The sequence below is a fragment of the Somniosus microcephalus genome, chromosome 4, assembly GCF_052327205.1.
Source record: "Somniosus microcephalus isolate GS21.2 chromosome 4, FLI_Smic_1.0, whole genome shotgun sequence".
Lineage (NCBI taxonomy): Eukaryota > Metazoa > Chordata > Chondrichthyes > Squaliformes > Somniosidae > Somniosus > Somniosus microcephalus.
In genome coordinates this window covers 10,384,933-10,401,145 of record NC_140990.1, presented here as the reverse complement: position 1 = coordinate 10,401,145, position 16,213 = coordinate 10,384,933, and the positions used below count along the sequence as shown (strand labels likewise).

The 16,213-nt window shown below is 49.5% G+C and overlaps 1 protein-coding gene across 1 annotated transcript in view; it reads right to left on the bottom strand.

Annotated features, from left to right (window-relative positions):
- Nucleotides 1-574: 574 nt before the first annotated feature.
- LOC147118277 (uncharacterized) overlaps nucleotides 575-16,213 on the bottom strand; it is a 53,767-nt gene continuing 38,128 nt past the window's right edge. Inside the window, exon 2 of the mRNA XM_085984364.1 lies at nucleotides 575-1,525. Within this exon, the coding sequence (XP_085840490.1) occupies nucleotides 596-1,525 (930 nt within the window). The 3' untranslated portion in view covers nucleotides 575-595. The remainder of the gene's footprint in view (nucleotides 1,526-16,213) is intronic.

The following is a 16,213-nucleotide window of genomic DNA, read 5'->3' as shown; positions in this document are numbered from 1 at the left end:
TTTGATTTGTCCAGTCTATATGAAGATTAATGTCCCCCAAGATTATTGCATTACCTTTGTTGCAAGCTCCAACTATTTCTTGATTAATATTCTGTCTAACAGTTTAGCTACGGTTAGGGGGCCTTTATACTACTCCAACCAGTGTTTTCTGCCCCTTGTTATTCCTTCACTCCTTATTCTACTTCCTGATCTTCCGAGTTGAGATCCTTTCTCGATTCCATTTTTTGAAATAGCGGCCACAGGATCTTTTACACCCACCTGAGAGGGCAGACGGGGCCTTGGTTTAACGTTGCATCTGAAAGGTGGCACCTCTGACAGAGCAGCTCTCCCTCAGTACTGCCATGGAGTGTCAGCCTAGATTATGTGCTCAAGTCTCCAGAGTGGGACTCAAACCCACGACCTTCTGACTCTAGAGGTGAGAGTGTCACCCACTGAGCCGAGGCTGACCCCTCTTAAACTCCAGCCTAGTTACTGGGGTTATTATCAGCATCTTCAAACAGCCCGCCACCCCCGCCCCCCAGCCCGACCCGGTAGTTGCCATTATTAACACAGAATAGTCCTTCATGTGATTGAAAGCAGAATGGGACCAATGCGCTCAGGTGTGAACTCGCTGGTGTCTCAGCAGGTGAGATGGACTGGTGAATCCCTTGTCACACACTGAGCATGGGAACGGCCTCTTCCCGGCGTGGGTGAACTGGTGTTTCCGAAGATTGGATGAGTGCGTAAACCTCTTCCCGCAGTGAGAGCAGCTGAATGGCCTCTCCCCGGTGTGGTTGCGTCGATGCTTCTTCAGGCCCTTGGAGCATTTGAAACTCTTGTCACATTCGGAACATTTAAACGGCCTCTCGTCAGTATGAACCAGCTGGTGTTCCCGCAGATAGGTGAGACGAGTGAATCCTTTCCCGCACTCGGAGCAGGAGAACGGCCTCTCGTCAGTGTGAAGCAGCTGGTGTTCCCGCAGAGTGGAGGGACAATTGAATCCTTTCCTGCACTCGGAGCAGGTGAACGGCCTCTCGTCAGTGTGAACCAGCTGGTGCATCAGCAGGGCGGAGGAGAAAGTGAACCCCTTCCCACACACGGAGCAGGTGAATGCCCACTCCCCGGTGTGAACTTGCTGGTGCCGTATCAGATTGCTGGATCTTCTGAAGCCCTTCTCACAGTCGGAGCACTGAAAAGGGCTCTCATCAGCGTGAACACGCTCGTGTATCAACAGGTTGCAAGACTGGTTAAACCTCTTCTCACAGTGAGAGCAGGCGAACGGCTTCTCCCCGGTGTGAACTCGCCGGTGTCTCAGCAGGGCGAATTGTTGAGTGAATCCCTTCCCACACACTGAGCAGGTGAACGGCCTCTCCCCGGTGTGAACTCGCTGGTGTGTCAGCATGTTGGATTGTTGAGTGAATCCCTTCCCGCAGTCGGAGCAGGTAAACGGCCTCTCCCCAGTGTGAACTCGCTGGTGTGCCCGCAGGGTGCTTGAATGAGTGAATCCCTTCCCACACACAATGCAGGTGAATGGCCATTTCACAGAGTGACTGCGTTGATGAGTCTCCAGCTCAGAAAGGCAACTGAATTCCTTCCCGCATTCCCGACATTTGCACAGACTCTCCTTGCTTTGGTTACACTTGTGCCTCCCCAGGCTGCACCTTTGGTTGAATCCACGTCCACACACAAGACACGTGTGCAGTTTGCCCGCATTCTGATTGCTGCTTTCTGCTTCCATATGTCGATGATATTCAGGTCCTGATGAATCGAGTAATTCTGTCAGATCTTCGTGTGAAGTTTGCGTTAAGCTGCCCGTCTGCAATTCCTCCCCTTGCAAGAGACAGTAAAAGAGATTTATATAAGTAATTAATGTAAATACAGGAGAGAAAATAAAAAAAGACTGGCCTTTATACAGCGCCTTTCACGACCAACGGTTTTACAGCCAATGAAGTACTTTTTGAAGTGCAGTCGCTGTTGTAATGTGGGAAACACTGCAGCCAATTTGCATGATAAATAATGGCCAGGACACCGGAGATAACTCTCCTGCCCTTCTGCGAAATAATGGGATCTTTTATGTCCACCTGAACGTCTCTTCCGAAAGACAGCCCTCCAACAGTGCGGCGCTCCCTCAGTACTGCCCCTCCAACAGTGCGGTGCTACCTCAGTACTGCCCCTCCGACACTGCAGCACTCCCTCAGTACTGACCTTCCGACAGTGCAGCGCTCCCTCAGTACTGCCCCTCCGACAGTGCGGTGCTCCCTCAGTACTGTCCCTCCGACAGTGCGGCGCTCCCTCTGTACTGCCCCTCTGACAGTGTGGTGCTTCCTCAGTACTGCCCCTCTGACAGTGGGGCGCTCCCTCAGTACTACCCCTCCGACAGTGCGGCACTCCCTCAGTACCGCCCCTCCGACAGTGCAGCACTCCCTCAGTACTGCCCCTCCGGCAGTGCGGCGCTCCCTCAGTACTGACCCTCCCACAGTGTGGCGCTCATTCAGTACTGCCCATCTGACAGGGCACCGCCCCTCCGACAGTGGGGGGCCGCACATGCTCATTCGGCCCTACCATAACACCAGAGCATCAGCCTTGGTTTATGTGCTCGAGTCCCTGGAGTGGGGACTTTGAACCCACAACTTTCTGACTGAGAGACGAGGGTGCTCCCAACTGAGCCACTGGCTGGCTCTCAAGGTCTTTCACATACTTGCTAAAGTGCGGTGGCTGGGGGAATTGTCACAGCCCCTTTAATCAGAAGAACACACAAGAGGGGGGGTGGGTGTCCCGTTAAATGTGGGGGTCCCTTTAAATGTGGAGAGGAGGGGCCGCGCATGCTCATTTGGCCCCACCATAACACCAGGCTGCCAGTGCGCCTGCGCGGGGCCTCCGGGGAGCAGACGGAAGGCCGGGCCCGGATAAGAGGCGGAATCAGCGGCCGAGGTAAAGTAAAGTGTTGGGGAACCGATTTAAATCAAGGTGAGGGGGGAGCGGAGAGCGAGATTATAAAGAAAAATACGAGAAAACCCAAACCTGAGAGTCAGGCGGGACCTCCGCGGACACCGAACGGAGCGGATTGAACCGCGCGGGGTGGAGGAGTGAGCCGGAGCAATGTGATTCTGACTGACGGGAGCGCTGACCAATAGGAAGAGGGCTGAAATAACAACAGAAAATGCTGGAAAAACTCAGCAGGTCAGGCAACATCCGTGGAGAGAAATTTGAGTTGACATTTCGGGTTGGACCCTTCTTCAAAACTTCTTCAAAATTTCTCTCCACGGATGTTGCCTGACCTTCTGAGTTTTTCCAGCATTTTCTGTTGTTATTTCGGATTTCCAACATCTGCAGTATTTTGCTATCGTACCAGGAAGAGGGCTGAGCTGGGAGGACTAAACAGGGGGGTCTGGTCCTTCAACCAGTGGCGGCGCGCCTAGGGGGCGGGGCCTTCCTCCCCGGCGCTCAGGCTGGGGCCCGATTGTGATGTCATCACAGGAAGAGGACATTCAGGGATGGAGGCCGGCCCGGCCTGTGACTGACGGGAGCTCTGACCAATAAGATGAGGGCTGCAGTGGGAGGACTGAACTGGGCGGCCTGGTCGTCCAAGCAATGGCAGCGCGGCAAGGGGGCAGGGCCTCCTCTCCAGCTCAGGTGCGCTGGGGCCAATTGTGACGCACTGTCCCCAGGTGAGAGCAGCTCAGTCAGCACAGAGCTGGGGCTGGAATCTGGGAGAGGGGCCGCAGGCAGCAGGCCTGGCAAAGGGGCACAAGCTTCACAATACAAGCTGCTTTCAAATGCACAATTGTTTCCTACAGACAGCCTTGGTCACTCTGCAAAACAAACTGTTTAACAATTCATCATAACTCCCCTGTTTTAGGAGAGGCGTAGAGTGCAAAAGCAAGGAAGTTATGATGAAACTGTAAAAGACTGGAGTCAGCTGTGGCTCAGTGGATAGCAGAGTCAGAAGGTTGTGGGTTCAAATCCCGCTCCAGGGACTTGAGCATATAAAGCGAAGCTGACACTCCCATGCGGTGCTGAGGGAGCACCGAACTGTCGGAGGGGCAGTACTGAGGGAGCGCCGCACTGTTGGATGGGCAGTACTGAGGGAGCGCCGCACTGTTGGAGGGGCAGTGCTGAGGGAGCACCGCACTGTCGGAGGGGCAGTGCTGAGGGGGTGCTGCACTGTCGGAGGGGCAGTACTGAGGGAGCGCTGCTCCATCGGAGGGGCTGTACTGCGGGAGCGCCGCACTGTCTGAGGGGCAGTACTGAGGGAGCGTCGCACTGTCGGAGGGGCAGTACTGCGGGAGCGTCGCACTGTCGGGGGAAGCAATGCTGCGGGAGAGCCGCATTGTCGGAGGGGCAATAATGAAGGAGCGCTGCAGTATCGGAGGTGCCATCCTACAGATGCGACGTTAAACCGAGGCCCCCGTCTGCCCCCTCAGGTGGACATAAAAGATCACATGGTGCTACTTGGAAGACGTTATCCCCGGTGTTTTGAGCCCAATATTTATCCCTCAATCAAAATGAAGAAAAAACAGATTATCTAACCATTTTCACATTGCTGTTTGTGGGAGCTTGCTGTGTGCAAATTGGCTGCCGCATTTCTCACATTACAACAGTGACTATACTTCAAAAGTACTTCATTGGCTGTAAAGCACTTTGGGACGTCTGGTGGTCATGAAAGGCAGTTAAGAAGGCAAATGGTATGCTGGCCTTCATTACAAGAGGATTTGAGTACAGGAGTAAAGAAGTCTTACTCCATTATATCTTCTTAGGCAGTCCCTTGGAACCGAGGATAACTTGCTTACACGTTAAAAATGAGTTCTCAGGTGACTGATGAGTTCACACAGGTGGGGCAGACGGTGGTTGAAGGGGTGGGTGGGTGGGGTGCTTGGGTTGACGTGCGCTCCTTGCGCTTGGCTTCCGCTTACTCCTGGTGAAGAGACTCGAGGTGTTCGGCGCCTTCCCGGATGCTTCTCCACTTTGTGCGGTCTTGGGCCAGGGATTCCCAGGTGTCGGTGGGGATGTTGCACTTTTTCAAGGAGGCTTTGAGGGTGTCCTTGAAGCATTTCCTCTGTCCACCTGGGACTCTCTTGCCTTGCCGGAGCTCTGAGTAGAGCGCTTGTTTTGGGAGTCTCGTGTCGGGCATGCGGACAATGTGACCCATCCATCGGAGCTGATCGTGTGTGGTCAAAGCTTCGATGCTGGGGATGTTGGCCTGAGCGAGAACACTGACGTTGGTGCGTCTATCCTGCCAATGAATGTGCAGGATCTTGCGGAGGCAGCATTGGTGGTACCTCTCCAGTGCACCTCAAATCACTGGAGAGGTAGCACCAACGCTGCCTCCAATTATAAAGGGCCTTGGTGAGACCACACCTGGAGTACTGTGTACAATTTTGGTCTCCTTACCTAAGGAAGGATATACTTGCCATAGAGGGAGTGCAACAAAGGTTCACGAGATTGATTCCTGGGATGGCGGGACTGTCGTATTAGAAGAGATTGAGTAAACTAGACCTGTATTCTCTTGAATTCAGAAGAATGAGAGGAGATCTCATTGAAGCATACAAAATTATACATTAATTTGGGCTAACCAAATTAGTAACAATATTGTGGAGGAGGAATTCCTGGAGTGTTTACGGGATGGTTTCCTGGACCAATATGTCGAGGAACCAACCAGAGATCAGGCCATCTTAGACTGGTTATTATGTAACGAAAAAGGATTAATTAACAGTCTTGTTGTACGAGGCCCCTTGGGTCAGATCGATCATAATATGATAGAATTCTTCATTAAGATGGAGAATTAAGTTGTTGAATCAGAGACTAGGGTCCTGAATTTAAATAAAGGAAACTACGATGGTCTGAGGCGCGTGTTGGGTAGGATTGATTGGGGAATGTCACTCAAAGGGTTAACGGTGGATAGGCAATGGCAAACATTCAAAGACCGCATGGATGAACCACAAAATTTGTTCATCCCAGTTTGGCATAAAAATAAAACAAAAAAGGTGACTCAACCATGGCTAACAAGGGAAATTAGGGATAGCATAAGATCCAAGGAGAGGACATATAAATTGGCCAGAAAAAGCAGTAAACCTGAGGATTGGGAGCAGTTTAGGATTCAACAAAGGAGGACAAAGGGATTAATTAAGAAGGGGAAAATAGAATATGAGAGTAAGCTAGCAGGTAACATTAAAAACTGACTGTAAAAGCTTTTATAGATATGTGAAGAGAATAAGAACATAAGAACTAGCAGCAGAAGTAGGCCATACGGCCCCTCGGGCCTGCTCCGCCATTCAATAGGATCATGGCTGATCTGAAACTAGACTCACGTCCACTTCCCTGCCCGCTCCCCAGAACCCCTAATTCCCTTATCAGTTAGGAAACTGTCGATCTCTGTTTTAAATTTATTTAATGTCGCAGCTTCCACAGCTATCTGAGGTAGCAAATTCCATAGATTTACTACCCTCTGAGTGAAGAAGTTTCTCATCTCAGCTTTGAAACGGCAGCCCCTCATTCTAAGATTATGCCCCCTAGTTCTAGTCTCACCCATCAGTGGAAACATCCTCACCACATCCACCCGATCAAGCCCCCTCACAATCTTATATGTTTCGATAAGATCGCGCCTCATTCTTCTGAATTCCAATGAGTAGAGGCCCAACCTACTCAACCTTTCCTCATAAGTCAACCCCCTCATCTCCGGAATCAACTGAGTGAACCTTCTCTGAACTGCCTCGAGAGCAAGTATATTTTTTCTTAAATATGGAAACCAAAACTGTACGCAATATTCCAGGTGTGGCCTCACCAGTACCCTGCATAACTGAAGCAAGACTTCCCTGCTTTTATACTCCATCCCCCTTGCAATAAAAGCCAAGATTCCATTGGCCTTCCTGATCACCTGCTGTAACTGCATACTAACCTTCTGTGTTTCATGCACCAGGACCCCCAGATCCCTTTGTACTGTAGCACTTTGCAGTTTCTCTCCATTTAGATAATAACTTGCTCTTTGATTTTTTCTGCCAAAGTGCATAACCTCACACTTTCCAACATTATATTCCATCTGCCAAATTTCTGCCCACTCACTTAGCCTGTCTATGTCCTTTTGCAGGTTTTTTATGTCCTCCTCACTCACTGCTTTCCCTCCCATCTTTGTATTGTCGGCAAACTTGGATATGTTGCACTCGGTCCCCTCCTCCAAATCATTAATATAGATTGTGAAGAGTTGGGGTCCCAGCACTGACCCCTGCGGAACACCACTAGTTACTGATTGCCAACCCGAGAATGAACCATTTATCCCAACTCTCTGTTTTCTGTTAGATAGCCAATCTTCCACCCATGCCAGTGTATTACCACCAATCCCGTGATTTTTTATCTTGTGCAGTAATCTTTCGTGTGGCACCTTGTCAAATGCCTTTTGGAAGTCCAAATACACCACATCCACTGGTTCCCCTTTATCCACCCTGTTTGTTACATCCTCAAAGAATTCGAGCAAATTTGTCAAACATGACTTCCCCTTTATAAAACCATGCTGACTCTGTCCGATTAAATTATGCTTATCCAAATGTCCTGTTACTGCTTCCTTAATAATGGACTCCAGCATTTTACCAACTACAGATGTTAGGCTAACTGGTCTATAGTTTCCAGCCTTTTGTCTACCTCCCTTTTTAAATAAGGGCGTTACATTAGCAGTTTTCCAACCTGCTGGGACCTTGCCTGAATCCAGGGAGTTTTGGAAAATTACCACCAATGCATCCGCAATCCCCACCGCTACCTCTCTCAAGACCCGAGGATGTAAGCCATCAGGTCATGGGGATTTATCTGCCTTAAGTCCCATTGTCTTACCGAGTACCATCTCCTTAGTGATTTTAATCGTGTTTAGCTCCTCCCCCCCTATAGGCCCCTGTTTGTCCAGTGTTGGGATATTGCTAGTGTCCTCTACTGTAAAGACTGATACAAAATATTTGTTCAGCGTTTTTGCCATCTCCATGTTCCCCACTACTAATTTCCCGTTCTCGTCCTCTAAGGGACCAACATTCACTTTAGCCACCCTTTCTCTTTTTATATAACTGTGGAAACTCTTGCTATCTGTTTTTATATTTTTTGCTTGTTTACGTTCATAATCTATCTTCCCTTTCTTAATTAATCTTTTAGTTATTCTTTGCTGGCTTTTAAATGCTTCCCAATCTTCTATCCTCCCACTAGATTTGGCTACTTTATATGCCCTTGTTTTCAGTCGGATACTATCCTTTATTACTTTACTTAGCCACGGATGGCTGTCTTTTCTTTTATGCCCCCTTTTCCTCAGTGGAATATATTTTTCTTGAAAGTTGTGAAATATCTCCTTGAATGTACACCACTGCTCATGTACCGTCTTACACCTTAATCTATTTTCCCAGTCCACTTTAGTCAACTCTGCTCTCATACCTACATAGTCTCCTTTATTTAAGCTTAGTACGCTCGTTTGAGATCCAACTCTCTCACCCTCCAACTGAATTTGGAATTCAACCATGTTATGGTCACTCATTCCAAGGGGATCTTTTACTAGGACATTTTTTATTAATCCTGTCTCATTACACAGAACCAGATCTAAGATTGCCTGCCCCCTGGTTGGTTCAGTAACATACTGCTCAAGGAACCCGTCCCTAATGCGCTCTATGAACTCTTCCTCAAGGCTGCCCTGCCCAATTTGATATGTCCAGTCAATATGAAAGTTAAAATCTCCCATGATTATAGCTGTTCCCTTATTACAAGCCCCAACTATTTCCTGATTTATACTCCGACCAACAGAGTTGCGACTGTTAGGAGGCCGATAGACTATGCCCACTAGTGACTTTTTCCCCTTATTATTCCTTATCTCCACCCAAACCGTTTCACTATCCTGATCCTTTGACCCAATATCATTTCTCACTATTGCAGTGATTCCATCCTTTATTAACACAGCCACCCCACCTCCTTTTCCTTCCTGTCTGTCCTTCCTAATAGTCAAATACCCCTGGATGTTTAGTTCCCAGTCATGGTCACCCTGCAGCCATGTCTCCGCAATGGCCACCAGATCATACCCATGTGCAGTTATTTGTACCATCAACTCATCTATTTTGTTACGAATGCTGCGTGCATTCAGATAAAGAACTTTTAAATATGTTTTGTGACAATTTATTCCTGCTTTTACCCCCTTTACTATTTTACCTTTATCTTTATATATTCTGTCCCTTCCTGACACACTCTGGTTTTTAATTCCCCCACTGCTACCTTGCTCTATTGCCTTCTCCACTGACATTTATATTTTTTGCTCTCTTGAAACCTCCCCCCCACTAATTAGTTTAAAGCCCTCTCTACAGCCCTAGTTATTCGATTCACCAGGGTTCTACTCCCAGCACTGGCCAAGTGAAGCCCATCCCAATGGAACAACTCTCTCCTGTCCCAGTACTGGTGCAAGTGTCCCAAGAAGCAAAACCCATTTCTCCCACACCAGTGTTTGAGCCACGCATTTAACCCTCTTATTTTATTTACCCTAGCCAAATTTGCTCGTGAGGGCAGGTACAGCACAGGTTAGATACAGAGTAAAGCTCCCTCTACACTGTCCCATCAAACACTCCCAGGGCAGGTACAGCACGGGTTAGATACAGAGTAAATCTCCCTCTACACTATCCCATCAAACACTCCCAGGGCAGGTACAGCACGGGTTAGATACAGAGTAAAACTCCCTCTACACTGTCCCATCAAACACTCCCAGGGCAGGTACAGCACAGGTTAGATACAGAGTAAAGCTCACTCTACACTGTCCCATCAAACACTCCCAGGGCAGGTACAGCACAGGTTAGATACAGAGTAAAGCTCACTCTACACTATCCCATCAAGCACTCCCAGGGCAGGTACAGCATGGGTTAGATACAGAGCAAAACTCCCTCTACACTGTCCCATCAAACACTCCCAGGGCAGGTGTGGTGTATGTAACCTGTTCCACCTTAAGAGAACTACCTTAAGAGATGTACTACTTTCTCTTGGCTGCTGTATACTGTAATACCGGTGGTGACCACACCGGTATATAAGTGTTGTGTAGGGATTTGCTGGGCAGTTCAGCCCTGACCTCCGAATAGTAAAGACCTGTTAAAGTTATTCTTGTGGTCTGTGTCCAGTGATTTATAATAAGCTTAACTGGGACACACAGACTTAACAGTGGCGACGAGGCCGATCTTACCCTGCAGCAGTTTTACATCCAATGCAGCTTCGTCCTCAGAACGGGCGTCGAGAAGAGGCATCCGCCCTCATCATTCTGCTGAGCACCATCACACGGGAGGCATCGAGAACCCGGGTTAAAAAGAAAATTCTGACCATGAAGCCCTCCATCAGCGACAGGCAGTGATCATCCCTTCTACCATGGTGGTGGGTAAGCCGATCAGCGACATGAGCAGAAAGTCGGCCGCGTTGACTGTGAGTGGGGGAGGGAAAATGGAGAAAAAAGGGCGGAGAACTCGACCACGGCCGGTAAAAAGGGCCGGGCTGCAATCGAGGCCGAGAGGCGCAGCGACTGGGGCAGCTTAAGGCACGAGAGCCACGGAGAACTCAAACGCAGCCGGTGTAAAGGACCGGGCTGCAAGTGGGGCTGCGAGGCAAAGCAGCGTCGGGGAATTGAGAACCGCTGGGGAGGCGAGAATGGCAGCAGCACGGCAATCGCCATTGCAGCCAGCGGGGGAAGAAGGCAAATGCGGGAATCCGCCATTGTAGTCGGTGGGGGAAGAAGACGAGTGCGGGAAAGACCGCCAAGCGTGGGAAGCCGCCATTTTAGTAGGCGGGGGAAAGAGACAAGCGCGGGAAGCCGCCATTTTGAGAAAAAGAAAAATTTTAAAAACTTGCAAGGATGCCTAAACATGGGAACATTAATACCTTTGATAGCGATATCGAAGATTGGACCACGTATGTAGAACGCATGGAAGTTTATTGTAAAGCAAATAAGGTACCAGATGATGAGAAAGCACTAACCTTATTAAGCTCAATGGGTGCGAAGACATACGGGCTATTGAAGCACCTTCTATCACCAAATGAACCGGTGGATCAGACTTTCGCGAATATTGTTACTGTCCTGAAAAATCATTTAAACCCCACACCACTGATGATAGCGGAACGATTTAAATTTTACAGAAGAACGCAGCTGAAAGACGAAAGCAACGCTGAATTTTTAATTGAACTGCGTAAGCTAGCAAAGCACTGTCAGTTTGGAACAGGGCTAGCAGATGCGCTGAGAGATAAATTTGTGTGTGGATTGTTAAAAGAAGGAACACAAAAGCGACTGCTTGAGGAGAATGATCTTACGCTTGATAAAGCTGTCACTATTGCAGCATCGCATGAAGCCGCAGCGAGAGGCACGGCGGAAATGCAGCTATGGTCACCGGAACTCAGCACCAATCAAATGGTCTTGGGTACAGTAAAATGTTATCGTTGTGGAAAGACAACGCACGATCAGAACCAGTGCGGGTTCAAAAATCAGGAATGCAGAAAATGTGGCAGGCTTGGTCACATAGCTAAAGTATGCCGGTCAGGAAAGAAGACCAGCAACAGAAAGTCACCGCAGGAAAAGTACAGAAAGGTACACAAGGTGACAGAGAACAGTTCGAACAAACAGAAGTCAGATTCAGACTCCAGCAGTAATGAACTGGGTAGTCTAAGAGTACACAATGTTGGTAAGGAAGCAGACCTCCAAACAATTTGGGTCACACTTCAGATAGCAGGAGTCCAAGTGAAGATGGAATTGGACACTGGATCGGCATTGACGGTCATGAATAAGCAAGATTACGAAAGGTTATTCCCACATATTCCCCTACGGGATACGGAGATTGTATTGAAAACATACACGGGGCAAAGAGTATACCCCATCGGGAAGATAGAGGTAAAGGTGGTCCACAAGGGCAAAGAAAGCCGAGGAATGGACTTATATGTGCTACCTGAGGGAGGTCCACCACTACTGGGACGGGAGTGGATTAGGAAAATAAATATGGACTGGCATTCCTTAAAAGCACTAACGGTAGATTCCGGTAAAAAAGATGTCAAACCTAAACGATTGTCCAGAATATTGGATGATGCTAAAGAGGTGTTCCAACAGGGACTGGGAACACTGAGAGGAATTACGGCAAACATCAAGGTTGAAGAACATGCAAACCCGAAATTTTTCAAAGCCAGACCGGTACCTTATGCGATACGACCTGCTGTGGAAGCTGAGCTGGAAGGGCTCGAACGTTCAGGAGTACTGTCTAAGGTAGACTGGAGTGAGTGGGCCACGCCCATTGTTCCCGTCATGAAGCGTTCATCGAGCAACAAGCCGGGGGAACCGGGGAAGGTTCGCATCTGTGGAGATTTCAAGATCACTGTTAATCCGGTGCTTCACACGGTGCAGTATCCGCTTCCGCGGATTGAGGCTATCTTCGCTTCATTGTCTGGCGGGAAACACTTCACCAAGATAGACCTGGTGCAGGCGTACTTACAGATGGAAGTTGAGGAAGAGTCACGCCAGTATCTCACGATCAACACGCATAGAGGCTTGTACCGGTATAATAGACTGGTTTTTGGAGTGGCATCGGCTCCAGCAATTTGGCAGAGGGCCATGGAGCAGGTATTACAGGGAATTCCAGGCACACAATGTTACCTGGATGATATTTTGATTACAGGAGATGATGACGAGGAACACCTTGCAAATTTGGAACTGGTGCTCACCAGATTGAAAGAATATGGACTTCGAGTTAATCGCCAGAAATGTGAGTTCTTTCAGAAGCGGATCTCGTACTGTGGTCATGTCATTGACCAGGAGGGGCTTCATAAGTCTCCTGACAAGATCGAAGCTGTTGTGAAGGCTCCCGCTCCGGATAATGTATCCCAGTTGAGGTCGTTCCGAGGGTTGATTAACTATTACCATAAGTTTCTGCCAAATTTATCCACGGTGCTGCACCCGTTGAACGCTCTTTTGCAGAAGGGAGTACCATGGAAGTGGAGCGAGGACTGTAAGAGGGCCTTTTGCAAAAGCAAGGCATTGATCACCTCAGAGGAAGTGTTGGCACACTTCAACCCAACGCTGCCTATTCGTTTGGCTTGTGATGCTTCTCCATATGGTATTGGGGCAGTACTCTCACACAAGTTGCCAAATGGCCTGGAGAGGCCAGTCGCGTTCACATCCAGATCATTGACCTCCGCTGAGCGCAACTATGCTCAGATAGATAGGGAGGCTCTCAGCCTTGTGTGGGGAGTAAAGAAGTTTAATCATTACCTGCAGGGCCAAAAGTTTACGCTTCTGACAGACCACCAGCCGTTGGTATCCATTTTTAACCCTAAGAAGGGTGTTTCGGTGATGACAGCACAGAGACTCCAGAGATGGTCCCTTTTCCTAGGACCACATCAATATCAGATCGAATTCAAAGGTACAAAGCAGCATGGTAATGCTGATGGGCTGTCGCGCTTGCCACTACCTACAGAGGAGGAGGCACCGACGGTTGACCCTGTTGAGTTATTTCACTCGACCATCATCGAATGTTTACCAGTCACCAATGCAAGTATTGAAAGAGAAACCAGGAACGACCCGACACTGTCCCGGGTCTACGAAGTGACAGTGAAGGGATGGCCAGCACATGGTGATCCACTGTTACCGGCATTCTCAGCAAGACGAGACCAGCTGTCCGTCTGTCAAGGAACATTGATGTATGGAACAAGGGTGATTATTCCTCCTAAGTTAAGAGAGAGAGTTCTAAAGGAACTGCATGAAGGTCATCTGGGGGGAGTCAAGATGAAAAGCCTTGCTAGGGCTTATGTGTGGTGGCCGGGTATCGACCAACAGATAGAGGATCTGACGAAAAGCTGCTCAGGGTGCCAAAAAGTGCAAAATGCACCTCCGATTGTACCGCTGCATCCATGGGAATGGCCTTCAACCCCATGGCAACGTGTACATATTGACTTTGCTGGTCCATTCATGGACTCCATGTTTTTAATTGCGGTGGACGCACATTATAAATGGCCAGAAGTGATTAAGATGACTACCACTACCTCAGAAAAGACGATCGCGGTGCTAAGAACGATATTTGCAAGAAATGGATTGCCAGAACAAATATGTTCAGACAACGGACCGCAGTTCGTGTCAGAAGAATTCCAGAAATTCATGAAGAATGGGGTGAAACATCATACCTCTGCCCTATATCATCCGGCTACAAACGGGTTGGCCGAGAGATTTGTACAAACGTTCAAAAAAGCAATAAAGGCCATGAGCGAAGATCAGATCCCACTACAACACAAGGTGGACAAATTCCTACTGGCATATCGAAACGCCACTCATGCAGTGACAAACCAAAGTCCTGCCATGATGTTCTATAACAGGAGGTTGCGGTCCAGGTTGGACTTGTTAAAACCAAATGTGCGGAGGGAAGTTGAAGACAAACAGTTCCAGCATATAAATAACAAGACCACTCGGAGTTTTGAAATAGGACAACCAGTGTTAGCCCGGGACTATAAAAACGAGAAATGGCAATCTGGAACAATTCGGGCCAGACAAGGACCCCTGATGTACACGGTAGATATTGGTGAAAATGTAATACGGCGTCATGCTGACCAACTGGTAGAATCGAGAACAAGGGTCGAACCTATGGTTACGGCAGAGACAACCATGGAAGAAGTTAGTGAACCTGAAGCATCTACCTCAGAAGTGAATGTACCTGATGATGATGTCCAATCCATAAGAGACCAACTAGATGAGTCAACCCAGCAACGAGAATCAGAGACCCCTGAAAGGCATTATCCAACTCGAATCAGGAGGCCTGCTCAGAGACTGAATCTTTGAACTGTTTTGCATGAAGTTGTATATATATATGTTATTGTTATGTTAAATGGGGATATAACTGTTAAGCTAAAAAGGGAGGATTGTGGTGTATGTAACCTGTTCCACCTTAAGAGAACTACCTTAAGAGATGTACTACTTTCTCTTGGCTGCTGTATACTGTAATACCGGTGGTGACCACACCGGTATATAAGTGTTGTGTAGGGATTTGCTGGGCAGTTCAGCCCTGACCTCCGAATAGTAAAGACCTGTTAAAGTTATTCTTGTGGTCTGTGTCCAGTGATTTATAATAAGCTTAACTGGGACACACAGACTTAACAGCAGGTACAGCACAGGTTAGATACAGAGTAAAGCTCACGCTACACTGTCCCATCAAACACTCCCAGGGCAGGTACAGCACGGGTTAGATACAGAGTGTCAGCCGTGGCTCAGGCGGTAGCACTCTCTCCTCTGAGTCAGAAGGTTGTGGGTTGAAGTCCCACTCCAGAGACTCAAGTCTAAAACTCTCTGCTGCCCCTCCAGTGCAGTGCTGAGGGAGTAAAGCCCAGTGCAGAGTAAAGTTCCCTCTGCACTGCTCCACTAACAGGCCTGAGCCCCAAACTCAGAAGAGTGCCCTCTGCTGCATTCCACTTCTCTCAGCAGCGGAAGAAGCAGGCGGCAGAAGTCCCATCCCTCGGGCACCCCGATTGGTTGGAGGACCCGCCACCACCTCAGTCCTCCAAGCTCTGCCCACTCTCTCCCTATTGGTCGGAGCTCCCATCAGTCACCGCCGTGGAGTTGATTACGTGCCCCAGTCCGGCTCCCTGCAGAAGAGAAGGGGCTGCGGCCGCTCAATCCGCTCCGCTCGGTGCCGGGAGGGCGCTGGAACGGTGCGGTTTGTATTTTCTTTTTATTTATCTCCCCGCCCGCGCTTCTCTCCGCTATATATAAAAAAACCCTCATAAAACTCACTTTCCGCCGGTGACCCGGACTCTCGCGGTTGCCCGGGCTGACCCAGAATGCGAGGCCCTGCGCAGGCGCGGTAGCGGCTCATCCTCGGTAGCAGGGCCCGGCGGCGCATGCAGAGTAGGGGGAGGGGGTGGGGCCTGTTAGGAGCCCGCGCTCACCTTGGAGCGATGCATGCGGAGTAGGGGGAGGGGGCGGGGCCTGTTCAGAGCCCGCGCTCACCTTGGAGCGGCGCATGCGGAGTAGGGGGAGGGGCCTGGGCCTGTTCACAGTCTGCGCTCACCATGGAGCGGCGCATGCGGAGTAGGGGGAGGGGGCGGGGCCTGTTCAGAGCCCGCGCTCACCATGGAGCGGGGCATGCGGAGTAGGGGGAGGGGGCGGGGCCTGTTCAGAGCCCGCGCTCACCTTGGAGCGGTGCATGCGGAGTAGGGGGAGGGGGCGGGGCCTGTTCAGAGCCCGCGCTCACCTTGGAGCGGCGTATGCGGAGTAGGGGGAGGGGCCTGGGCC